At 39.7% G+C, this 27,762-nt stretch overlaps 1 protein-coding gene across 1 annotated transcript in view; it reads right to left on the reverse strand.

Annotated features, from left to right (window-relative positions):
* Positions 1-3,355: 3,355 nt before the first annotated feature.
* LOC124763286 (tricalbin-1-like) overlaps positions 3,356-27,762 on the reverse strand; it is a 295,056-nt gene continuing 270,649 nt past the window's right edge. Inside the window, exons 20-21 of the mRNA XM_047249126.1 lie at positions 22,716-22,904; positions 3,356-4,567 (exon numbers count right to left, since the gene is read on the reverse strand). Coding sequence (XP_047105082.1) covers positions 22,753-22,904 — 152 coding nt within the window. The 3' untranslated portion in view covers positions 3,356-4,567; positions 22,716-22,752. The remainder of the gene's footprint in view (positions 4,568-22,715; positions 22,905-27,762) is intronic.

The following is a 27,762-nucleotide window of genomic DNA, read 5'->3' on the forward strand; positions in this document are numbered from 1 at the left end:
TTCTAATGCATTTTCTGCTACAATCACACTCTTGGAGTGGGTATTTCCGTACAGATATTTATAGAATTTCTGTTTCTGACAAATACCATTCAAGTTTGTCTCAAAATAATATCCTCTTCTCTAATTACAATGTGGGTTAGTAGGAAAATGTCACTTGACAGAGATTATTCTGTACAACTTAACAATCAAACTGCCATGAAAGCTATCACAAAACACAAAATATCCCTGAATTTGTCCAGAAGAAAAGCTGAAGATAGAGAGATGAGGAAGACAGTGGTACAATACTTATTCCAGTGTATTAAATGAAGGAAGGTGCATTCTGTGGCTGGGGCCAAACACACCCCCACATAATACAGATACAGAACTAATTCTATAACCCATTTTTCACATATTGTTCATTATCACTGTAGGAGCAAAATGCAAGCTTTGCACCTACTTTAATTTGCAAGAGTGTGTAATGTTAGCTATATGAAAAATATAATAGGAAGATAGCACACAGCTGGCTGCAAAGAATGGATATTAAGCCTGGCTTCCTTATTTTGGAAACTTGTACTAATGGGCACAGTGCAGGCTTCTGCCAGATTTGCCAATATATAATGTGCAAAATTTGTCTGAGCTCTTGTTTAAACAGAGCAGCATATGAGTATATCACAAACAATTCACAATTAGAAAATGTCTATACCCTTTCCTGTACTCTGGAGACAGATGTTGTATACTTCAGTTACATTCAGATGCAATTAACATCTCTAGTCTGTTCTTACAGCACATCAGTAATACAACCAATGCAATAACCTTTATAAATTCAGCACACAATGAAGTACTATTGTTGTTCACTTATGCTGTAGCTCCAAACTATAAAATTACTCTAAGAGACCAGAATGGAATGGAAGGCACATTTCACCTGTGAACAAGTTTAGTAACAGAGCATATAATACGTCAAAAATCCACTTCAGTTGCGAAAAGTTACTGGTCTTTACTCAGGTTGGAACTCAGCGCAAGTATCCACAGCTAACCGACCACTTTCCGTGAAATGGGGCCGGGGCTGTTTCTCAGCTAAGTAATGTAGCTTGACATGGTACCAAGGTACTTTAGCTTTTTATGTTTGACTGTGCCATATTCTGGCATGTATTAGTTTTTTATGCTTCTGAAGAAGGCTAGTTTACTCTAGCTGAAACCAGGGTAAAGACCAATAACTTTTCACAACTGAGGCAGATCTTTGATGTATTAATTTATCACAGTTGCTAACAGGGCTGTAACATGTTAAAAATCCTTAACAGAGCATATGCCAATTTTAAACACAATATTATGTAAAGGATAGTTTGCTTCTCACCATATACAGGACATGTTGAGACAGGCACAGAAGAAAGACTGCTGAACATATGAGCTTTTGGCTAAAAGGACTTGTTCTAAAGCAGAAAATACACACATTCACTCAAACATAACTCACAGATACAAGACCACTGCCTACTTCGCAAAAAGGCCTTCTGGCCAAAAGCTCACATGTACAGCAGTCTTTTTGTAGTGCTTATCTACACATCAAGTCTCCTCTGTATGCTGAGCAGCAATCTGTCCTTTTCATAATATTGTCATTATTCCATCCTGGATTTTCCATTGTTTGATTGTTGATTTTACTAATGTGTATGGCCTCCCATTAACAGGTTACATGTTTACAATAAAAAGGATGCATTGGTTCTTACACAAAAATTATCAATTCACAAAGAAATGTTATTTTTCTATGGTTCCAGAAACTGTTTGGCATTGTGCTGCATTATCATCTTGCCAGACAAACAGATGGATAAAAGAGCCACTGTTCAATAAATGATTTCACTTGCCAGTTCTTTAGCACAGATGACAACTTACTTTCAGATTCTTTCACTGACATTTAACTTTTGTTAATGTGGTAGAAATTGTAAAGAAGATTATTAATTATTTGAAAGCTATGCATATTTTCAGATAAATGTGTAGCAGTAATAACCTTTTAAGCTCTTATTTATTTTAGATAATTACTTAAAATACTTTCTGGCATTTGCCATGTGATTGTATAATAAGAAAAATACATATAAAAGTTATCAGTCTCTAATTGCAAATGCAAGTTCATTGTGTGGATTTCAATCAGATCCATCAAAATGACACAGGAAATGACAGTGGAAGACTGAGGGATATTAAAAACTAAAAAAAGAGAGAGAGAGAGAGTAAAGGCAAAACAAAAATTTAATAAAGCAAATGGAAATTGATTGATATTGGCTCTGGATAGCAAAGAGGGTCTTCATATTTAGGTTACATGTGAACAATAGAAAGTTTCTCATCAACAGTCTTAATGATCATAGATGAGTGGCTCAAAAAATGTATTTTGGACACTACAGAATCATTTTTGACAATTAATGATTGCAAATGTAGTGTGAAAGAAGAAATAACACATTAAAATTCAGTAGGGAAAAAGACAATGTGGAAGTATGGTCAATCAAAAAAGCAAATGGATGCCGGAGAGAGCTAATTTGTGGCAGCATTATGCTTTTCCATAATTAGGACACCACAAAAATGAATACTGCAACTGTCAGTTTCTCATGGACCACCCATCTAAGATCACAGTACTACAGCCTACTTAATGGCAATATGGAATAGTGTGAAAGTATAATGCTGACAGACGCAATTTGCTATACATAAACATAGTGTGTTAAGTCCAAGTTGCCATATGAACCTCTCAATGTTATACTCTATAAAAAAATATAATAACGGAAGTAAGTGAAACTGTACAGAATTGTAAGTGATCAATATTTGATTGGTTGATTTTGATAATGTATTTTAACATGTTTTTACAAAGTTTTGAATTCTTAGACTTAATAGACTTTACAGTACAAGTAAACAGTCAGGCCACCGAACAGAGTAATTGTAATTAATATACAGTACCCGTACTGCAATGAGCTTTGATTTCCACACTAAAGATGAATAAGATACATTGGGCATTACAGTTACAAAGCAGAGCATATACTGATGAAGAATGAGCTTCTAACCTGAAAAGATTATAATTACTTTCACAATAATTCAGTTCTTTTAATGTATTAGTCAATTCATTTTCTTCTTCTTTTCCTGTTTCATGTAATTTTAGGCCATATGACCCATTTCAGCTGCCACAACTTGTTGAGTAAATTCTGCTTGATAAAATTTTTAAGCATGAATATTTAATTTTTTCTGAAAATTGCAATTTGTACACAGTTCAGCTGATGGTCAATGCAACATGGTAGCCAGTTACGAAAGACATGGAAAAACTATCAGTTAATCTATGCTGTTATTGGAAACATTTACTGGTAACTACTTTGTTGTTACTGTACCATAACACTTCCACTTTAATCACACATTCTTCTATATTATCTAAAGAAAAGAATCAGTTTAAACATGATAATGCAGTTGCTACTATAATTGACTTATCTTTCATATTACTGTCAGTTTAGGTTTCACCTGACACATTGGATTATGAACTGATGTCCATTTTATGGTGGTACTTGATTCTGTCTATTTCTATAAATTATCAACTACTGGAGAGTTGTACTCTCCTCCTAAACAAATCAGACAGTTGCACGTGTTTCATAACAGGAACTACAAAATCATCTCAAAATTACAGTATTGCATAATATAAAAAATTATCATTAATTTTTATACAAATATTTACAATTATATCACAATTTGTACATCAAGCACAATAAAGTATAGGAGATTCATGTATTACAAATAAGTTCACCATTTATGCAGCATTTTTAGTTAACTCGTTTCTTCCTTCTAGATTTTGCATTTAACTAATTTAACATCAGTTATGTAACATGTTTTAGCACACAAATATCATTAAAATACTACACAAAGTAAGTTCACAATACATAGTCTCAGATCAAAACACTCCCACACACATTGCAAATCAATGATAACAGATGGTACTGCTATAATTTGAAACTGTATTGATAACTGTCTTCAAGTTGTATCTTAACAGCTGTATGCAGATCATATTATGTAACTAGAATGAAATAAATTAAAGGTATGATGCAGACAAAAATTGTAATAAACGTGTAAATATAATTACAGGCTCCTGTGTGAAATTGTTCCTTTCACTGACATCTTACAGTGCAATTGTGTGGCTTAGATGCTAAATGCAGAGAGAATGTGTTGACTCATAGACAGGCACAATGAAAATGAATACTAGAAATATTTAAGCTGTGAGACAAAAGTCTTCCTCAGATGTAGAACTCTCATACATTCACACAACTCACATATACACATGGTTACTGGCTCCGGGCACTGTCTGTGACTCAATGCATTCCATCCTGAACTTTCCAATGTTAGATTCTAAATGCTTACATTTAATAAAATATTATTTCAGAGTTTATAATTATCTCTGATACATTGGCATGTTTCCAGAATTTGTGACACATTAACACTACAAAAACACATACAGTTCAGTTTGAAGGAAAGGTAAATGAATAATGCGCCTACACAGTTTCACCAACACAATTTTGTGAAGTTCTCCGGACAGCCCTCCAAATTTAACTGCCAATCCTTAGGTAGTCTGTTGGCACTCTTCCTGCAAAAATTTTAAAACAATTAAAACTTTAAAATCAAAATTATTTGTGGAAATAAGTTATGCAGAATTGGTGAATGAATGAAGCATGATGTATGTCTATATAAATTTTCTGCATTGAATGAAGTAGCTATTAAATGGAGTTTTAAATTCCTTAGTGTTGTTTCATGTGATGATATCTACAGCACAACAATTACAGTACAAGATATTTCAGATATATGGCTGGGAAGAGAAGCAACTGAGCTAAAAGTACGCCACGTCAGTAATATTTACAGGGAAGAATTCTGGTACAGGATTTTGAATAAAGAAATTAATGGATTTGGGAAAGCAGCAATACATGTAGTTAAACCAATAAAGAAATGTAATGAAAGTAACCATTAATGAACGACTTCAGAGTATATATGTGCCACTCACAAGAATAATTATGCTGAGGCTGATATCACACAGTCTTATGAGCTGGGTTGTTATGGGTAAATTACATTACTATACGATGTGATTCCTCCAGTTCTCCCAGCGTATTTGTTGATCAAACAATCTACAGGTGTACTGCCAGTCAGGCATGTTGCCACAGTTAGATGCTTTGACGAACTGAGGTCCTGAGGGCACGCAGCTGACTTACATCCCCTCCTCACACCAAAAGCCCTCCCTCTACGGTCTACATGTGAGGATGCATGTGGGCCATCGCGAGGACACTTGCGTCAGAATCTGTTGTAGTGTTGATGTATTTGCAATGTCCTCCCTGGTCACCAGCTCATTATGTTTGATGAAGCTCTTCTCAATTAGACCCAGCACTGGGTCCCAATACTTGCTGTGATTATAGTCACTGTCCCAATTGATAAAATTATCCCTGGTGTGAGTTTGGATGGCTTCTCTAACAACGCTGTCCAACTATTTGGATGTCTGGTCTACAAATCCTGGTACATTCATATTCCATCACATGATTCTCTGACAGAGAGTGCTCTGTGACTGCCGACTTGTTGGGTTACATTAGTCGAGTGTGCCACTGTTGTTCTCAGCATCGATCTTCAATGGTGCACACTGTTTGTCCAATGTATGTCTTGCTGCACTGGCACAGAATCTAATATACCCCAGTCCTTTGCAAAACCAAGGTCATTCTTGACACTCCCCAGTGTTTTAATGAGTGGGCAGAAGACAGTTCTTCAGTGATGCTTTTCCTGTATGCACCTATATTTTTCCAATAGCACACCAATGTATGGTATAAAGGCTGTGGCTACCACTTCATAGTTTCTTCCATCTCCATGGGTTGTTTTATAAGGTGGGCAAAGAGTGCACTTTATTTGCCATACTTCATATCCGTTTTTTTTTTTTTTTTTTTTTAAATACAGTTCTGAGGTGTTCCAGTTCATGGGGCACACTCTCTGCACCTGAGATGGTGTGTGCTGTGTGTAGTGGAACTTTTAGTACCACATTCCTCAGTGCAGGGTGGTGGCAGTTATCTGCATACAAATACAGGTCTGTCTGTGTGTTCTTCCTATATATATCATGGCCCTAGGTGCTGTCAGCTCTTCTCTTGACCAGGATGAGATCCAGAAATGGTAGTCTTCCTTCTTCAGTCTATGTAGTGAATTTGATGTTGGGATGTATGGAGCACAGATGTACTAGGAAATCAAGGAGTTTGTCCCATCCTTGGCAAGGCTTGCCTGCTTCTTGTTTCTCCTGGCTGCCACAGAATCAATGGGATGCTTGACCACAGAAAAGTCTGGCACAACTCACTAAGCACGACATCTCTTCAGGTTGACACTATGGACTGGCAGTACACTTGTGGACCAATCAACAAATAAGCTGGGAAACTGAAGAATCACATCATATACCTTCACAGGGAGAAGATGTATCACAGCACGAAGAAATTCAACAAGCTGTGCCACTGAAGATGTTGTTTGCGGACTTCTCTTGCATTTCTGAAGAGATGTCATGCTGAGCAAGTTGTGATGAACTTGGCTAAGGTCATGCATCATATCGATTCTGGAGCAGCCAGAAGACTCAAGAACCAGGCCAGCCTTGCTTGGTACATGAAGTGTACACATTACCTGCCGGAGTCTTGAGTACACCTCCCAAGAACTTTATAGACAACATTTCTAACTGGCCAATCACTTTAACTCTTGGACCTGGTAGTGGACTCATGGTGTTACCTGGGCGGCACCCAGTCCAGCTCAGGGGAAGGCTTTAGGATGTCAAACATAAAAAATTTCGTGTCTTGTTGACTAACAATCCCGCAGCTGAGTGATAATGTGGTTTCAGTTCTGAAGAGGAAGCTTAACTTTGCCTCACCCCAAAGTTCACACCAGTCCCAGACATTGCCAGTGCACTTTAACAGGTTGCTGTGCAACTACTGCCTGAAGCAGTAGAAGTGTGTCATGAAGCTTCTCATCCTCTGATGAGAACTAAGACTACAAAGTCAAAAATTACCAGTACAGAGAGGGCAGCCATTAGGAACCCTGAAACTGTTATCTTACCTGATGACAAAGACAATTCCACTGTCATTTTCTCCCACAAGGTCTACAGTGAGAAGATGCAGAGCCTGCTATGTGACAACTCTTACAGGAAAAATCAACACTAACCTCACCAAGAAGCTGGAGAACAAGACCCTGGTGATTCCCAAGGAATACAAGTTATCAGAGGGAGTCATCAAGAAATTATCACCACTAGGACCTGTACCATAAAGACTTTATTGACTCCCCAAGGTCCACAAAGGTGGGGTGCCATTACACATGACTGTCAGCAACATCTGAGCTCGTACATACTTGCTGGCAAAATAACTGGCAGAGATACTAAGCGCTTATTTCAGTAAGTGCCCACATCGCATCTGCAGTTGCGTGGATTTTGTGAAATGCCTCAACAACTTCAGACTGAAGGACTTGGATATTGTAGTGAGCTTTCACTTTGTTTCACCATTCACCAGGGTGTGTCTATGTGAGTCACTAGAACTTACTGATCATAAATTTGATGATAAGACCACTGACCTTTTCAGGGACGTCCTAAGCTTTACATATTTTCCATTTAATGGAGAATACTATGAGCAAATAGGAGGGGTTACAATGGGCAGCACATTCTTGCTAATGGTTGTGAATTTGTATATGGAGTATTTGAGACAGAGACCCTGACATCATCCAGATGGAAATTCACCCACTTTTCCTGTTATATGGAAGACATGTTTGTCACCTAGCCCCATGAAAGGGACAAACTCCTTGACTTTCTTGTATGTTTGCACTCCATACATCCCAACATCAAATTCATTACGCAGGCTGCAGGAGGAAGACTACCGTTCCTGAAAGTCATGGGCAAGAGAAGATCTGATGGCACTCTGGGCCTTGGTATATATGGAAAGACCATGCTATGTGATCTGTATTTGCATGCAGATAGCTGCCACAACCTGCAAAGAGGAATGTGGTGCTAAAAATGCTAGTACACAGGGCACAAGCCATCTCAGACACAGAGAGTCTGCCCATGAACTGGAGCACCTCTGAACTGTGTTCCGAAAAAACAGATACTCAGAGTGGCAGATCAAGCACTCTCTTTGCCCCACCTTACAAAACACCCTGTGGAAATGGAAGAAATTATGAAGGAAGTGGTAGCCACAGCCTTTATACCATACACTGGTGTGCCATCAGAAAAAGTTGGGTACATACTAAAAAACCACCACTGAAGAACTGTCTTTTGCTCACCTAATAAAACACATGCATTATTTGGGAGTGTCAAGGATGACCTTGGATTGCAGAAGGCTGGGGTATATAAAATTCTGTGCCAGTGTGGTAAGGTGTATGTTAGACAAACAGTGCCAAGAACACCAATGGCATACTTGGTTAATGTTGCCCAAGAAGGTGGTGTTTACACAGCATTGTTTGTCAGAGAATCATGCGATGGAATATGAACATACCAGGATTTTACCATAGGTTTCCAAATACTGGGATGCGTCATTATAAAAGCCATTGAAAGTATCAATCAAGACTTTGACTATAATCTTATCATGGCTCAGGAACCAGCATGGGATCTGATTGAGAGGACGCTCTGGAAACACAATGATCTGGTGACCAGGGCAGACAGAACAAATACATCAACACTGCCACAGACACCAATGCAAGTACCTCCACAATGGCTGATGCATGTCCTTGGGCACAGACTGCAAAAGTAATGGCTTGCAGTGGGAGGGGTAAAGTCATTTATGTACCTTGGAGCCCAACTTGCCAATGCACCTGACGATGGCGAGATGTCTGATCACCAAAATATTGCACCTGTTGGACATTACTTATCGGCAATACATTCACAGACTGTTCAAACTATGTTATTAAAGTTGCTATGATTAATCAGTGAAGCCAAAAATCATGTATCTCAGTCCAGTTGACTTATCATGCCTTGCCCCTGACCACTGTTATTGTCATGTTGGGTGTCAGTTTGTTTGTGATCACAATTCATAACTTTTATAGACTCAGCCTTTATTTGTTCCACAAACTCATTATTTCTCATAGTAGAGTATGAAGAATAGTAAACAGCAAACATCTAAGCTTTGTTTAATTGCCCAGTGCTTCAATATGGATGACTTTAATTAACAACTGGTCCAAAGGTTGATCAAAACATCTCCAGACAGCCTGGAGTGCTAATGCAACCACTTCCAGGACATGGGAAGGTGAGGCAGCCCCAGATTGAATCCACCAACACTGATGAGCTGGTAAATGCACTCTGTCCCCAGATACAAGCAATGCTAACACTCAGAAAACATTATCACACTTGAAAATCAGACCTACATTACATGGGGTACATAGATTTCTTGCCAGGAGTAGTGGTGGCATCTGGAAGGGCATCTGGCCACCATATTCCACTAACACTGCCAAAACCAATTACAAAAATGCCAACCATGAAGAAAAATGGGAAAATGGCAAATGGAAAAGAAAGAAGAAGTTTGATTAGAAAACTAGAGGAGAGTTTGCTATGGTAATGTAATCAGATCAGGTCTATACCGCAAAATTTACTGAAGAATCAGAGACATTCTCTGTCATTTACTCTTCATCTTCTGGAAGTTATCAGTTTTAAGTTCATAAAGAGTAATGATGGGCAAAAATTATTGATCTAATTATTTTTATTTATTGAGGAATTCAAGTCTGTGGTCAATTTGGAACAACATGGGTTTCGCAAAAACATATCAACAGAAATATATGGCACTTTAAGAGCGGTGGTCACCTGAAGATTACAAAGAGGTCAAGGTGGCTAGTGCATTGTGTCTGGCACTGCTTTAAGAGTATAGTATACAGTTTATGTCAGAAGCCAAATTACTTTTTCATACTTGTAGGATTTCTTTGGAATTACCAATCATAAATTAACAGCACAATTCTTAAGCACTGTTTTGATAGCCAGTTGTAGTCGCTAAAAGAAAGTTGCATTATTATAATAAATTACCTGCAACTATTCCATGCAAGTTGACAAAGTGACAGATTAGAAACATAGCAAGTGAGTCCAATTCTGCCCAGCTGAAACTGGGACAAGCTACTTACGATTAAGGATCGAAAATTCTTCTTAGTTGCGCAACAAGTAACAATCTACATTGCACACGGGCTAGTACTCTTATAACACTAATACAACCTTTTCTACAAGGAGCATTCAATAAGTAATGCCACATATTTCTTCTGAAAGCAGGTTGGTTTTGTTCAGGATTCCAATACTCCATATTCTTCCCCGCTCTTTTGGCTAAAAAACATATTTTTCAACACAATCTTTGTTCAATGTGACAGCTTTATGCCACCTTACTTGGAGGACTCGTATGTTTGCATGGTACCACACTACTGATTGATATTGGAGCCAATGACTTGCTGCAACAATAACCTCCCCATCATGCACATACTGTTATCCACAGATGGAAGCCAGAAGGTGCAAGATTTGGGCTGTAGGGTGGTTGAGGAAGACAGTCTAATGAAGTTATGTGAGCTGCTCACAAGTGCGCAGACTTGTGTGCGGCCTTGTATGGTCATGGTGGAGGAGATGTTTGTTTGCATTTTTGTGGCAATGAACACACTGAAGTCATTTATTCAATTTCCTGGGGGTAGCACAAATACCAAGGTTGATGGTTGCACCGTGAGGGAGGGCATTAAACAGAATAACCCCTTCAGAGCCCCAGAACACAATTCCATGACTTGACTGACTAAGTATATGGCTTTGAACTTTTTCTTCGGAGGTGAGATGGTGTAGTGCCATTCCCTGGATTAATGTTTTGTTTATGGGTCAAAGTGATGAACCCGTGTTTTAACACCTGTGACAACATTTGACAAAAAACTGTCATTACCAGCCTTGTAATGCACAAGCAATTTCACACTGATGGTCTTTCCTTGAGCTCTTCCTTGAGCTTTATAGTCTCCTTTTAGGCAGCGAGGAACACAGGGGGGGGGGGGGGGGGGGGGCATATACCTTTGTGTACACCAACCAGTGGATGTATGTGTCAGCACTACCATCAGAGATAGCCAGTTGTGCAGCAAGGTGTCTGACTGTGAGAGTGTCTGCACATTCCAACATTGTTGGAGCAATAGCTGTGTGTGGCCGGCTGGCATGCAGGAGATTGGACAGGTTTGCAGGCCCTTGTCGGACTGATGATAGACACCTCATTGAATGACTCACTGCACTTTTGTTTCATTGTCAGGTCTCTGTAGACATTCTGTAAGTGACGACAAATATCTGCAAAGCTCTGTTTTTCTGCCAAAAGAAATTCAGTGACAACTCTCTGCTTGTAACACATCTCCATTACAGACAGCATTTGAAGGTTATGTGCAGCACTGCCACCAATCAGAACTTCATGAAACTATATCAGCTGAAGCAAGAATACTCCATCATGTACCACTACAAATTTTGCATTTTTTCAACTGCAACTGGCCAAGACAAAAATGTGTTGCATTACTTATTGGACACCCCTCATAAAATGAATATCAATGTGGTTATGTAGATTTTATTATAGCAGTAAGAGAAAACTATCAGTTACTTAATAAAAAAGTAGCAGCTCTTCCACCCTCACCCCCCCCCCCTCCCCCGCATCTCTATTTCTCTCTCAACAATGGCTTTTCTGATAATTTTACTATGTCAAATGTAGCCTAAATAATGTCACAAGCATTGAATAGTCAAAAGGCATACACAAGAGAAAGAAAACTTGCTAGCTTTCAGAATAAATCCTTTGTGCAGATAAAGCCAGGATTGCATTTTGTCTGATGGACTCGGATTGCATTTTGGCTGATGGACTAGGTTGGTGGTTGTGGCAGAGAGAGAGAGAGAGAGAGAGAGAGAGAGGAGAGAGAGAGAGAGAGAGAGAGAGAGTGAGGGGCAGGAAGGGTGGTTTGGGGTGGGTATCTAGTGTCTCGGAGAGAGGCGGCAGGTTTCCTGCTAAGGAATGATGGGAGAGAGGGGTGGCTGGTGCACGGGCTAGGCAAGTAATGTACGGGCACCGAAGCCAATAAGGTGCAGCATACAATGAAGGTGACATGGAGGCAAGAATCATAATATGGTGACAGGACAGAGAAAGTGGAAACTGTTAGGTGAAAGGTTTGGGGACAGTGGGTTAACTGAGATTGAGGTCATGAGACTAACAGGAGTGAAGGATGTGTTGCAAGGACAGCACCTATGTACAAGTTCAGAAGAGCTGGAAGTGGGAGAAAGGATTCATGGGGCCAGGTTGAGAAATAGCCATTGAAATCAAGTATACTGTGCTCAGTTGCAAGCTGGGCCACTGGGCGGTCAACTTTGTTCCTGGCCACAGTTTAGCAGTGGCCATTCATTCAAGTGGACAGTTGATTTGTTATCACACCAACATAAAAACCAGTGCTGTGATTGCAACAGAGTTGGTATATGACATAGCTGCTTTCACAAATGGGGAGAGAAATTGTTGGGTTGTGGAGGAATGAGTATAGGATGCCTTGGCCCCAACTCTAGACCATGAAGACATCACTAGTGAGCCCGAAAGAGACAAGGGATATGGTGTTTGTGGGGGCTCTCCTAGCAGCTTCACCTGGTCCTCCCAACAACATAATGAACCACCTTCCTGGACCATCCACACATCTGTCCATATTAAATCCACCACACAGCAACAGTACCCTATATGTGTACAAGCTGTGGCGGGAGTTTAGAGTGGCAGTTTCCCACCACAGAGCACATGGCTGATGGTTGCTAGGGGTGCGTGGTGAGCAGCTAGCATCTACACGGCCTTGGAAAAACCTGAGCGGATGCTCGACAGGGGCGGGTATGGCCATTTTTAGCACTTGGAGAAATTTGTATGCCAGAGAAAAATTGATAAAATCAGAACTAAGAGTGACATGAAGGTCCGAGTTGGCACTCATGGGCAGATAAATATGTAAAGCTAATTTATGTAGATGCGCCACAAAAATATATTATAGTTTAAAAGTTACTTTTGTCTTAAAAGTTGTAAATTTATGAAAGTTCAAAAGCTAATATCTCGGCAGTGCATTGGCCAATTAATATGAACAAAGTGTTTATGGATGCGGCTAGTAGAGCTGCATTGAGCAATCGTAGCCAATTTTAGCATAGTGTGTACCATTTTTGAATGAGAGGTCAGAATATGGGATTCGACTGAGAGAAACTGTGTTTTTGGTAATAAATAAATTTAAAGCGACAAAACTAGTGGCAGCAATCTAAAGTTTATAGAGGTAGATGAGTAATTAAGTATGTATTTTTATTTGTTTATTTATGTTTAGTATCAAAACTCTGGGAAAAGTAAAATCACGCCACAAGAACATTATTTGTGTAATAATGGTGGCAGAAAAAAAAGGTCTTTAAATTGTTACTCCCTGGAAAATTTCCATATTTTTCAATATATCATATGTGTTTAGTTTTAGAGTATTCATAATTTTTGTCAAACATTTTTTTGAATTAGGAAGTCATTTCGAGGGTGGATATGGCGGCCTTCTCTGAAGACAGGGCAGTTGCTTCTGAGCAATGCTAAGGGGCAGATTTGCCGCGCATCTGGAGGTAGTAGTGGATTGGTAGCCACATTCAGAGACAAGTATGTATGTACCGGCTGTCAAAAGTGACCAAGTGGAGTGCAAGATAGTGGTTTAGGACAGCAGAAAAGAGTGTATTTTGTGAATTGTGAACAGACTGTCGAGTGCCATGATCAGGACATATAAACTTTATAGTGAAGTGTTGTAGCATCAGTTGTCAAAGGTCACCCTTATGTAAAAGCCCCTCAGACTGCATTTTGAGTGTTTAGTGAATATATTGAAGAAAAATAAATTACTTGTTCAATTTGTAAATCAGCGTGAGTGACTCAATATTTTAAATTTCACCGCAATACCTGCCTGCATTGTTTTGTTATATTTTATTTCAGCTTAAAAATTGAGTTTATGACATGTGTGAGTTGGCACCCTATGACGAAAATGTAGCCAACCATTGAGACCAGCCACATCTCTGGGCCACTCAATTAATTTGAATGTAACAAGTATATATATTTTTGTGCCATAGCATGTGGGGGCATGAGCCAAACTATTCTAACTTTAATGTGTAGTGCCCAGTACAGTCATAATATGGGGGTTCGTCTGGGATTGCCTGAACTGAACAGGCTCGGTAGGCAGTGCAGGATTGTGTTTGAAAGTGAAGAACATTTGGAAAAATGCGTTGCCAATCGCTGAGCAGTACGTTCAGTCTGACGTTGACCACCAACGAGGGAGTTGAAGCACCACTGGCAGCCAAACATTATCGCGCCAACTTTGCCACTGCACTCTGGAGTGGGGCCACTTCCGCTGCCAAACTGCAAGCCATTCCATGCCACACTGCACTGCACCTCATCGCACGGCAACCAACAGCATCAGGCAGCAGTCATCATGCAGCAGCAGTCTCAACAAAGCTAAGTGTTGGCAGCAGGTGCATTAATTTCTCAGTTCTCTATCACATAGCCAGTTTAACTATGGAGCCCAAAGTCAGCTAGTGATGTTGAGTCTACAGGGAGTTGGAGTGAGCCTGAGAGCCCACACGGAAAGGGAGAAGTGAAAGCTAGTGTAGTGGCTATGCTTAGATCATTAATGAGGCAAATGGGAGAATTCAGAACTGAATTAAAAACTGATATGGGGGATTTCAAGACTGAATTAAAAACTGATATGGGGGATATGGAAAGTTCTTTGGAGGCAAAAATTAGAGAATTATATGATCAGTTGGGGATTTACCTGAAAAATTAGAGGAGTCAGAGGGAAATTTGAGTGCTAAGATTGATTCAGTTGCTGTTGAATTAAGGGGTAGAATTGATTCAGGCAGGCAGTAGTGTGACACAAGGAATGATGAGACAAGGCAAGCTCTGATTGGCATGTATCAGAAGATTGTTGCTAGTTTCAATAAAATCAGAACTTTATTATTAGGTCAACTGGTAGGGACAGCTAGCAACCTAAAAAAGGAAATTGAAAATGTGGCTGCTGTTAGTGGAAAGAGTAATGTAGAAATTGGCAAAGTTAACAGTAGATTAAGTAATATAGAATTATGTGGGGCTAATGGAAGTATGGGGTGGCCTATGGTACAAGTACTCAGTGGTAAGACTTTTTCAGGGGAAAGCAACTAGCATGATATAGATTTTCCAGTAGCATGCAAGGATTGTTTTATTGATGGTATGAGTGACAACAGCAAAATGAAACTGGTAAAAAGATTGTTGGGGGCTTCTGCTTAGATATGGCTAAATCAATGTAGTGAACAATTTAAATCATATAGTATATTTGAACAGATGTTGCGAAACAGGTATTGGGGCAAAGCAAAACAATTCAGATAACAGAATGATTTTTTGAATGGGCTGGTTTACAATGGAGGTAGGCAAATTATGAGGGAATGTTGTCAGGAGGAATTAAGAAAGTTGGTACATTTGGACAGGCCATTGGGAAGTATGACTGAAACTTCCACTCTAAAGAGAAGGTTACCCGAAAATGCATAATGGGAACTGATACATTATCCAATAGATTCTATTGAAAATTTCTTGGATTTTCTAGGGGGATGGACCAGGCAATGTGCTATAAACCAAACTCAGGGGGTAATAATTCAACGAATAATCAGAGGAATAATGGAGAGAGAAGAAATAATGTGAGTTGGGGTAATAACCACCATAATTCAAGCAGGGAAGGAAATCAGAATGGTAATTGGAGAGAAACCAGAGAGAGAATTCAAAATGAAACATGGAGGGATAACAGGGATAGATTTAATGATGATGTCAGGTACAAGAAAGGTGCATGGAGAAATGGAAACAAGAGTGATCAAAGGCCAATGCATGAAAAGAGAGATGGGAGAGGCGAAATTAATGCAAGGGGATCATAGGGACAAAATTCTTTAAACTGAGATTTGTTTCAAACAGAGTCCAATTTGGGACAACAAACCATGCATGAAATAGGACCAAGAGATGGGAAAATAATAGTGGGAGAAATAATGGTGGATCTTTTAATAGTTTTAGGCAAAATAATGGGAAGTATTTTAATGAAAGCACAAGCAGTGGAACAAGAGAAGAGAAAGTATGGAATAAGAATTATAGGCAAACTAACAGGGGGTTTGTTGATCATGATAAAAATAAACTAGTGAGGGAAGAAAGGATTTGTGGAATGGAGGCAATTATGGGTAATGATGAGATGTTTGGAGGCTGGTTCAGTCAGCATGATAAGAGGAGGGCCTTTAGAAGTAAAAACAATAGGAAATGTAGGAATCTGGAGGGAGATATAAATGTTGGGGTTTTGTTAAATAAAAGGTATCAAAATGTGGAGGATAATGATGCAAATAGCATTGGCTTGGCAATGTTAAGTAATGTTGGCATGTTAAGTAATAAGCTTGTAGCAGCTGTACAACCTGTGGGAGCAAATGTGTGCTGTGATGTTGAGATTGTTAATATGAATGAGAGCAGAAATAGCAATGTGTTGAATGCAATAGAACTTTCACCTGTGGTAAGAGGTATAAATTATGTGGAGGCCACAGTGCCTGATTCAAATGTTGTTGTAGATGGAGATATACAGGAAGGTATGTGCTCCAGCAATGTGAATGTATTAAATAGTGAACAGGCACTAGATCCTGTATCAGATGTTGTCATGGGTAATGATGTTGATAAGCAGCACAAGGCTGCAAAATGTGTTGTCAATATATGTGTAGGCACTCACTCCAGTAATGATATGTAATGTACCAGTGAGCATGCTATAGTTCCTGTAACCAAAGAACGAGCAGTAGTTGTGGGTGAAGTTTTTAATGAGCTGAATGGAGCTGCAGGTGTTGATATTGTGATTGAAACTGTGAGGGATTCTGTTGATTCAAGTAAGTTTATGTCTGTTGGTAATGATGTGAGTGAAGAAGCTGGGCAGATACATTTTTTCAGGGAAGCATAGGAGAATAAGGCAGAGAGTGACTTTGATTCTGATGATTGGGTAGCCAGAGCAAAATAGTGGGCACCTGATGACTGGGAAATTAGCAAGCATGATTATGCCAAGTAAATCAGAGATTTATGTATGGAAAGTGAGGTGTTTAAACATGCTTACAAGGAAATAGTTAATGGAGATAAAGATGTTAAATCATTGGATGAAGATTGTGTATTTATGATGGGAAAAGATGGTATAGATAATAATAATACTGTGAATAATGGTACAACTAGCGAGGAAGGTAGGATGTTGATGAAATTCAAAATTTCATAGTGTATAATGATGAACAACAGATAGCTATGCATGAGGAGCTAAATACTGAATGGATAGGGAACGATGAGTGTGATTATGATGGTGATGACTGGGTTAATTTTGCGAAGTTGCACCAGAAGTTGATACCAGATACCTGTGAGTAGAAATCTATGGGGGTTGAGTGTAGGAAACTCTGGAATTAAAGAGGCCTTTGATTTAATATTTTCATGGGATAAGGATATTGAATCTTTTAGTGAAGAGCAGGTGTGCACCATGACTAAAGATTACATACATGAGATAGAGGAGGACTTGTTGGCCAAAACAGAACTGAAGCATGATTTTATTGAAAAGGTGCAGCCGATAGTAACTGTTGATGTGACAGGGGTCTGTGAAACTATTTTGTTGGATACTGGAAATTCTGTGTCTGGGGTGGCAGAGAGCTTTTATGATCATATTAAGAACAGGGAAACAGTGAAATTTCCAGTCACAGGGGTGAGAAATAAAAATGCCACGGGAACATTCAGTAAACCAGTGACAAAGTAGGTAGTTTTAGATGTAAACATAGGAGGTGAAGTATTTAGTCACTCATTTTTGGTGGCCCCTAATATAAGTATGAAAATGGTGCTGGGGATTGATGTCCTGAGTAAATATGAGGTTTATGTAGATTGTAAGTACCAGATGGTGGAACTGAATACTGTTGAGTGCAGAAAAAGGGTTAAATTCAAAAATGCACTCAATGATGAAAAATTGGTGGCTAGTTTTCATCTAGCACAGTGCTTAATGGATGAAGTGTAGTAGTAGTAGTAGTAGTAGTAGTAGTAGTAGTAGTAGCTTTATTAATTTGTAGATCTCTTTTTACAAGGATATAGGACATGTCAAAGTATTTACAAATTTAGATCAATTTAAAATAAGGTAGTTCATATAGACATATATTTACAGACTTCTAGTTAGAGACAATCATTAGATTTACTCCTGGTATACAATACTTTTTTTTTACAAATAACTTATTAAATAATGTAATGCCACTTTGTTCACTCATATCTCACTATCAGTCACTGCACACACTATACACACATTGTTTCCTAACACTTCACTCACTTAAAACTAGAGACAGGGTTGTTGCTGGAATCTACCATGGAACCCATCACATAATAAATTTTTGAGTACTATTCTGGTCACATATTTTCTTAGTTTCACTTTGGTTAGAGAAACATTGTCTCAGTGTTGTACAGTTGCAACGACCTGGGCCATTTCTGTTCTTGAATGGAACAAATTGTTGCGATCAAAGAAAAGTCTGTAACCAGCATTTATTTCTTGGTAACACTATCATCTGTATGTCTGTGTCAGGTTTTGCCCTGAAATTTGGTTTTAAATGTGTCAAGTCTGGATAGCAGAGGTGTTCTTGGTACCCAGACATCTTTGCTGACAGGAAATTGATTGGGTGACTTTGATTTGTTCCTGGTAGAATCTGGTTAGCTGACTGGCAGGAGAACTTGAGAAATGGCACCTGAGGTCTGAGCTGCAGAACTGATGCAGGTCAGGGGCACACCACAGAAGACAACAAAAGGTATAGCGCTTACTGTATGTGCTGCATTAGAAGTACAATGCATCGAAATAAGAATAAAATTGAAGAAAAAAAAGAGGACAGTATTTAGATGACTTTAAAAAAAATTGTTGGTCCCCTTTCAATTCATTTATGTCTGTTACTCACAACCTTTGGCCAGTCATATCAGCATCATGGACATGCTGATGAATAAATGTTTTTAGCATAAGTTTAGTTAAGTAAGGGCAGGAAGTACTGCTGCATAAGATAACATAGGGACTTGTTCATTTCCTTTTTTTGCTATCATATGTAGACTTTATTTTTGTGTATTATTTCATTTCCGAGGGCATAGATTGTGTTTGGTGCTACTTGTGACACCATGCACTGTGTTTATGGACTAGCAAGTGATGGTAATTGTGAGTGTACAAGCTGTGGTGGGAGTTTAGAGTGGCAGTTTCCCACCACAGAGCACAACGTTGTGTTGTCCTAATCATCATCATTTCATCCCCATCGACGCGCAGGTTGCCGAAGTGGCGTCAAATCGAAAGACCTGCACCAGGCGAACGGTCTACCCGACGGGAGGCCCTAGCCACACGACATTTCACCACAGAGCACATTACTGGTGGTTGCTACAGACCTGTGGCAAGCAGCTAGCTTCTATGCACCCTTGGAAAAACCCAAGCTGATGCTCAATAGGGGCACATATGGCAAAGTTTGGCGCTTAGAGAAATTTATATGCCAGAGAAAAATTGATAACATCAGAACTAAGAGTGACACAAAGGTGCGAGTTGGCACTCATGAACAGAAAAACATGTAAAGCTAAATTATTTAGACACACCACAAAAATATATAATAGTTTAAAAGTTATTGTTGTCTTAAAAATTTTAAATTTATCTCGGCAGCGCTTTGGCCGATTAATACGAACAAAGTGTTTATGGATGTGGCTAGTAGAGCTGCAACGAGCAATCATAACTGATTTAGCATAGTGTGTACCATTTTTGAATGAGAGGCTGGAATATGGGATTCAACTGAAAGAAACTGTGTTTTTGATAATAAATAAATTTAGAGAGATGAAACTAGTGGCAGCATTCTAAAGTTTAAAGAGGTAGATGAGTAACGAAGTAAGTATTTTTATTTGTTTATTTATGTTTAGTATTAAAACTGTGGGAAAAGCAAACTCACACCACAAGAACACTATTTGTGTAAAAACGGTGGCAGATAGAAAAAATTGGACTTAAAATTGTTATTGACCAGAAAATTTCTATATTCTTCGATATGTGTTTTTGTGTTTAGTTTTAGAATATTCGTATTTTTTGTCAAATGTTGATTTGAGTTAGGCAATCATGTTGAGGGTGGATAGGGTGGCCATCTTTGATGACAAGGTGGTTGCTTCTGAGCAACGAAAGGGCCAGACATGCTGTGCATCTCGGGGTAGTAGTTTGATTGGTAGCCACATTCGGGGACAAGTATGTAAGTAGTGATGTCCAAAAGCGATCAAGTAGAGTGTAAGACGGTGGTTTAGAACTGCAGACAAGAGTATATTTTGTGAATTGTGAACAGACTGTCGAGTGCCATGATTGCAATATATGAATTTTATAGTGAAGTGTTGTAGCATCAGTTGTCAAAGGCCGCCCTTACGTAAAAGCCCCTCAGACTGCATTTTGAGTGTTTAGCGAATATACTGAAGAAAAATAAACTACTTGTTCAAATTGTAAATCATAGTGACTGACTCAATACTTTAAATTTCACCGCAATACCTGCCTGCTAGGTTTTGTTATATTTTATTTCAGCTTAAAAATTGAGCTGGCACCCTATGATGAAAATGTAGCCAAACATTGATACCAGTCACATATCTGGCCACTCAATTAAGCTGAGTGTAACAAGTATATACATTTTCATGCCATAGTACATGGGGGCTCGAGCCAAACTATTCAAACTTCAGTTTGTAGTGTCCGGTACAGTCGTAACCCACTCTTCAACAGCTGTCATCTCTTCCCACCACAAAATTGCTCCCTTACAGGCTGGCCACCCAGGGATGGTATATGTGCAGCAATGAGAACTCCCATGCCCAGTGTGCTGAATATCTCACAAGGGCCTTTCACAGACAGCACTACCTCCAAATCTAGTCATGAAAAGATTTCCCAAGCCATATCCTCAAGCACCCCTAATCCTCCCACCACCCCTGAGAATCAGCTACACAGGAGCACCTAATATCACACTGGACTGATACAACTAAACCATATCCTTCACCAGGGTTTTGGATATCTATCAGCGTGCTTGGAAATAAAGCACATCCTACCCAAGATCCTTCCCACCCACCCTAAAGTGGTACTTGTTACCCACTCAGTCCACACACTTAAGTCACGCTCAATCCCTTGCCTCTGGGATCATACCCTGTGGAAGCCCCGTTGCAAGACCTGCCAAATCCACTCACGCAGCACCTACTGCTCCAGTCCTGTCACAGGCTTATCCTACCCCATCACAGGCAGGACCACCTGTGAAAACTGCCATGTCATATACCAACTCTGCTGCAAGCAAGGCACAGCTTTTTATGTTCTGTCTGCCAGAACTAATGGCTACTGTAAAACTATGGTCAAGAACAAAGCTGACCACCCAGTGATACAAAATACAGCTGGCTGCTTCACAACCTGAGCCACCTGGACCCTTCCCTCCTCCACCAGCTTTTGTAAACTACACAGATGGGAGTTACCCTCGTAACACATCCTTTGCTCCTATAACCCCTAACCAGTGCATCTGCCACCCCTCCCTCATACATTCCTAGCCAGTAAACCTGCCACCTTCCTCCAAGCCACTAGCTACTCATCCCCAACCCCTATTCCTGCCTTCTGCCTCTCTCTCTCTCTACCCACCCTACCCAACACAATCCCCTTCCCACCCCAAGCCACGTGCTGAAATGCAAGCCTGGCATTGAGTGTGTAGGTATCTGGTCTTCAGTGACAGGTCTTCTTTACTCCTAAATTATTTAGATTCTATCAGAACTATCTTAGAAATGAAATTAAAGCTAATTATTAATGCTTTCTGTAATGGTGCATTAATATCACCTTGGCTGATTTCAAAGATCCTGAAGTTAGTCCTTATTGATGGGATTTAAAGAAAATGTTATACGAAAAAGAATTAATGAATCAGATTTGATTACTTTCTGTATAGGTACAGGTGTTACAGTCAGTCATTTATCTGTGTGTTTACTACAGCACACAGTGCATGATATTGTAGAAGTCTGTTTCAGTAAACTCAGATTGTACAGAAAGAAAATTGTAATGTTTATTCCTGTGTTCTTTTAAATTATTAATAAGAAACTATAATCATGTTTATATGTCTGTCTAATCATACACATGTATTAAAAGATAAATTCACTTGAAAAAACTGTAAAATTAAAAGTGGCCAAATGGCTGGTCAGTACTTACTTTCAGGAGTCAAAATTCCAATACTGCTGATAGAAACACTTAAAAGTAAAAGAACTGTTTCTAACTTTTCAAATTATTTGTTCCTTGCTCACGGAGGAAAAAGGGATAGATTATGGAAGGTTAGTTAGGAGAGGTCAGTCACTCAGACCTTCAGATGAGAGGGTAAAACCTGTTACGAGATCAGAGGATTTCTATGTGACCCGGCCCTCCTTTCTAACCTTCCCCAGTTCCCCAATGTATTCTCTTTACTCTCTGAGAACATAATTAATTTTTCTTAAAGCTAGGATTTTTGAAATGTTTCTTTCAGCAAAAGTGGAATTTTGCCTCTTGAAGGTAAGTGCTTGCAATTTTATAATATGAGACTTTTTTTACTAGACTAATGCAAGACTTTTACAGTTTTCATCCTTCTATGGTCACATACCATGAATAAATGGTAAAACTGTCGTTTGTCATATTAATCTCGACAAAAATTTCTTTCACACTTTAAATGATACAGTGGTGTGATAAGAGTATTTCTAAAGTGAAAATGTTTTCTTATAATGAATTATTGTCTATTAAAAATGACTTACACATTTAAACTGGTGTAGGCACATCTTTTGTACAACATCATACTTTTCCAATGCGATGCACAGACCAACTGCGGAATATCTTCCTTCCAGCTTTTTTTAATTCACGTCCATGTGCTACATGCACTTCCAATGAGGCACCATTATTCAAGGCAAGCCACGTGTGTACTTCATTTGAACCAGATGCTGCTGCTAGAAAATTTTACATAGTGGTAATCAGTGACCTTATAGGGATTGGACTTATTGGACTCATATCATGTTTTACAACCCACATCAGTAGAATACCTGAACAGGAAAAACACATAACAACATAAATTGAAAATCCACCAATGTCTAATAATATTCAGACATATAGTTCTGAGGAGAAAATGAAAATGTATTCCTTAAAAAATAAAAAATAAAGTATAAAGCTGATCAATTATTAATTTTTGTTCACTATGTTGAGGTTATATTTCAGCATTTCCTTAAAATTAAAATAAAATTTAACTAACAAATTTGTGTTTGAGAGGAGACTTACGGCAGTAGAAAAACAATTAAAATGGGCTCTCATAGTTCAATGAAACAGCAATAAACAGTTTAATCTGAAATGTTTGAAGTTCATCCGATAATCCTCCACCCTTTATACTATGTAGCTTTTTGAACCTTTACAGATCTTTAAAACTCATCTATAAACAAAGTTCATTTAACCTCTCATGCTTTCAACAAGTTGTTACTACACTTCATCATTCCTATGTAGAACAGTTAAACCACATCCTCCACCAGGGCTTCTATTGGCTTTTATCATATCCTTTCCCAAATCTTTCCAACCTTTATCAAAGTTGTATTCTGCTTCCTACTCATCCTATGAAATATCCAGATCCTTTCATATGTCACCCTGGGTCACATCAGTGTCAAAGTATTAGGTGTGAAACCTGTCTCACACCCACATTAAACACAGTTTATTCCAGCTCTGCAGTATATATACTCTGCCAAACAGAGACCAAGCCACCCATGAAAGTCATCATGTTACATTCCACTTTGCGGAAAAAAATGCTCGTCAGGAACAGTTTTGTTGATGTCAATCCCCCCCCCCCCCCTCCATTTTCTGTCACATTCTTCTCTGAATTGTTAGCAATGATTCCAATCTATTTTTGAAAAGTCCACAATTTGTGATGACGATCAGTAAACTCCATCAATACCAAATTGACCTTAGTAATTTTTGTAGCTGCAGTCTCATAGTCCTTTTCTACGTATGTTCAAGTAAAGTCAGATAGTGTAGTAAAATCTGTATTTTCCTTACTGGAAATCACTACTACACAATGGCTGATTATTTCTTCAATAGCAGGAAGACAAAATGAATTTAGTTATTTTTGTTTGTTGAATTAAGGCAGGGTTATGTGAGTGCTCAGATTTGTAATACTGAGATACCCTTTAGGAGAACATCAATTTCACTGATCTTGTTAAGCTATGATTGTGCACTATAGTGATAAATTTTAGACTGAATTTATTCATGGCTTAGTGGTTGTGTGTCATATTTATGGAACATGGCCAGGAATCTGGTGGGAACAGAGTACAGACATGTGTATGATAGGGACAAAAGACAGAGCTCAGGAGGATTATGGAGGCCTTAAGAGGGTTGAAGAGAGAGTTTGGAGCTGCACAGTAAATAAATTGGAATGTGATTTGATAATCTGTGGAGACTTTAACATTGATTTTCTTACAAGAAACAGAAACAGAGAGCCCCATTTGAACATTGCTACATGCTACTATTTAATAGGCATTTTCAAAATAGATTTAGATGGTAGTTACAAGATGCTACAATGGAATGGTAATCTGGAAACTACTTGTGATTAATTTCTGCACGGGAATAATCCCTGACAAAAATCCACTCTTAGGATACACTACTGAAATCTTTATGCAACAGACTATTTGAACACTTATTAATATTACTTGACCCTAGTAGTGAACCCTGAGTTGGAAACATGTGATAAAACAATAACTAACACGAAATATCCCTCTTTTTTCTTTCTTTCTTTTTTTAAAAAAAAAAACACTAAATGAAAAAGATATATTCTCTACTGAAATAAGAAGTTGCCTTCTTCTGTAGATCTTGAAATTGTGCCTGTTGTTTTGATCTTTATGCACAAATCTGAAATAAGTTTTCTTTTTTTTTTTCTTTCCTCCACACAATGGAAAATCCAGAATGAAATGTAACAATATTGAGAAAAGGGAAGTTGCTACTCACCATATGGCGGAGATGCTGAGTTGTAGATAGGCACAACAAGACGACTGTCACAAATACAGCTTACAGCCAGTAAGACCTTCATCAAAAATAGACAACAGACATACTCATACACACTCACGTGAACACACCTCACACATATATATGAGTGCGCCTAATAGATGTTTGCCCATCATACTCATTACTCGTGGCAGATTAATCTACCAAGTCCCGTACGAGTTCGGGCATAGCGTGTGCGTTCGCACAAGAAGGTCAATGGCTGGGAAGCCATATATTAACTATATATAATGGTAGTATCTGTTGCCAAAAGAACAGTTACTGTGGGTGACCATGCAGCTTTGCTAGAAATGAAATGATAATTAAATGGACACCCTAGCTGCAAACAGGCGTTGATCTACTTCATTGGGGACATGTTGAAAATGTGTGCCCCGACTGGGATTCGAGCCCAGGATCTCCTGCTTACATGGCAGATGCTCTATCCATCTGAGCCACTGCGGGCACAGAGGATAGTGTGTCTGCAGGGACTTATCCCTTGCACGCTCCCCGTGAGATCCACATTCCCAACATGTCCACACCACTACATTCATAGTGCGCCTAATAGATGTTTGCCCGTCATACTCATTACTCGTGGGCAGATTAATCTACCAAGTCCCGTATGAGTTCAGGCATAGTGTGTGCATTCGCACAAGAAGGTCAATGGCCGGGTAGCCATATTTGAACTATATATGACGGTAGTATCTGTTCCCGAAAGAACAGTTACTGTGGATGACCATGCAGCTTTGCTAGAAATGAAATGATAATTAAATGGACACCCTAGCTGCAAACAGGCGTTGATGTACTTCATTGGGGACATGTTGAAAATGTGTGCCCTGACCGGGATTCAAACCCGGGATCTCCTGCTTACATGGCAGACACTCTATCCATCTGAGCCACCGCAGGCACAGAGGATAGTGCGTCTGCAGGGACTTATCCCTTGCACGCTCCCTGTGAGATCCACATTCCCAACATGTTCACACCACTACATTCATAGTGTGCCTAATAGATGTTTGCCCACAGGCGTTTGCAGCTAGGGTGTCCATTTAATTATCATTTCATTTCTAGCAAAGCTGCATGGTCATCCACGGTAACTGTTCTTTTGGGAACAGATACCACCATCATATATAGTTAAAATATGGCTTCCCGGCCATTGACTTTCTTGTTCAAATGCACACGCTATGCCCCAACTCGTACGGGACTTCGTAGATTAATCTGCCACGAGTAATGAGTATGATGGGCAAACATCTATTAGGCGCACTATGAATGTAGTGGTGTGGACATGTTGGGAATGTGGATCTCACGGGGAGCGTGCAAGGGATAAGTCCCTGCAGACGCACTATCGTCTGTGCCCACGGTGGCTCAGATGGATAGAGCGTCTGCCATGTAAGCAGGAGATCCCGGGCTCGAATCCCAGTTGGGGCACACATTTTCAACATGTCCCCAATGAAGTGTATCAACGCCTGTTTGCAGCTAGGGTGTCCATTTAATTATCATTTCACACCTCACACACACACATGACTGCAGTCTCAGGCAACTCAAGCCACATTATGAGTAGCAGCAGCACCAGTGCATGATTGGAGTGGCGATGGTGGGGGTAAGGAGGAGGCTGGGTGGGTGGGATAGTAGGGTAGGGCTATCGGACAGTGAAGTGCTGCTGGAGGGCACAAAGGGATGAGACAGTGTAGGGTAGCTATCTGCAGTCGGGAGGTTAGACGGAGGGCAGGGGAAAGGTGGGGGGGTTACGGAAAAAGAGAGAAGTAAAAAGATTGGGTGCAATAGTGGAATGAGAGCTGTGTAGTGCTGGAATGGGAACAGGGAAGGACTGGATGGGTGAGGACGATGACTAATGAAGGTTGAGGGCAGGAGGGTTACAGGAACATAGGATATATTGCAGGGAAAGTTCTCATCTGTGCAATTCAGAAAAGCTGGTGTTTGTGGAAGGATCCATTTGGCACAGGCTGAGAAGCAGTCATTGAAATGACAGATGTCATGTTTGGCAGTGTGCTCAGCAACAGGTTGGTCCATTAGTTTCTTGGCCACAGTTTCTTGGTGGCCATTCATGCGGGCATACATCTTGTGGGTTGTCATGCCCACACAGAATGCAGCACAGTGGCTGCAGCTTAGCTTCTAGATCAGATGACTGGTTTCACTGGTAGCTCTGCCTTTAATGTTTGTGACCGGACTGTAACTCACTGCCAAACATGACATCCTTCATTTCAATGACAGCTTCTCAGCCTCTGCCATATGGATCATTCCCATTAGCATCCGCTTTTCCGAATTGCTCAGGTGGGAAATTTCCCTGCAATATGTCCTACATTCCTGTAACCCTCCTGTCCTCAATCTTTGCTAGTCATTGTACTCATCCATCCAGCCCCTCCCCTGTTCCCATTCCAGCACTACACAGCACTCATTCCACTTTTAACATCTCTCCTTTTTCGCCACCCACCACCCTCCCCACCTCTCCCCTGCCAACCATCTAACCTCCCAACTGCATATAACTGCCCTACACTCTTTCGTCCCTGTGCGCCCTCCAGCAGCACTTCACTGACCGCCACCCCTATCCTACTGTCCCGCCCCCTCCTTGCCCCAGACTTCTCTTTACCTCCACCCAGTCGCCACTCCCATCATGCACTGGCGCTCCTGCTGCTCACAGTGTGCCTTCAATTGCCTGAGACTACTGTCATGTGTGTGTGTGTGTGTGTGTGTGTGTGTGTGTGTGTGTGTGTGTGTGTTTTGCCTATTTTTGACGATGGCCTTACTGGCCAAAAGTTTTATTTGTGACAGTCTTTTTGT

The sequence above is a fragment of the Schistocerca piceifrons genome, chromosome 1, assembly GCF_021461385.2.
Source record: "Schistocerca piceifrons isolate TAMUIC-IGC-003096 chromosome 1, iqSchPice1.1, whole genome shotgun sequence".
Lineage (NCBI taxonomy): Eukaryota > Metazoa > Arthropoda > Insecta > Orthoptera > Acrididae > Schistocerca > Schistocerca piceifrons.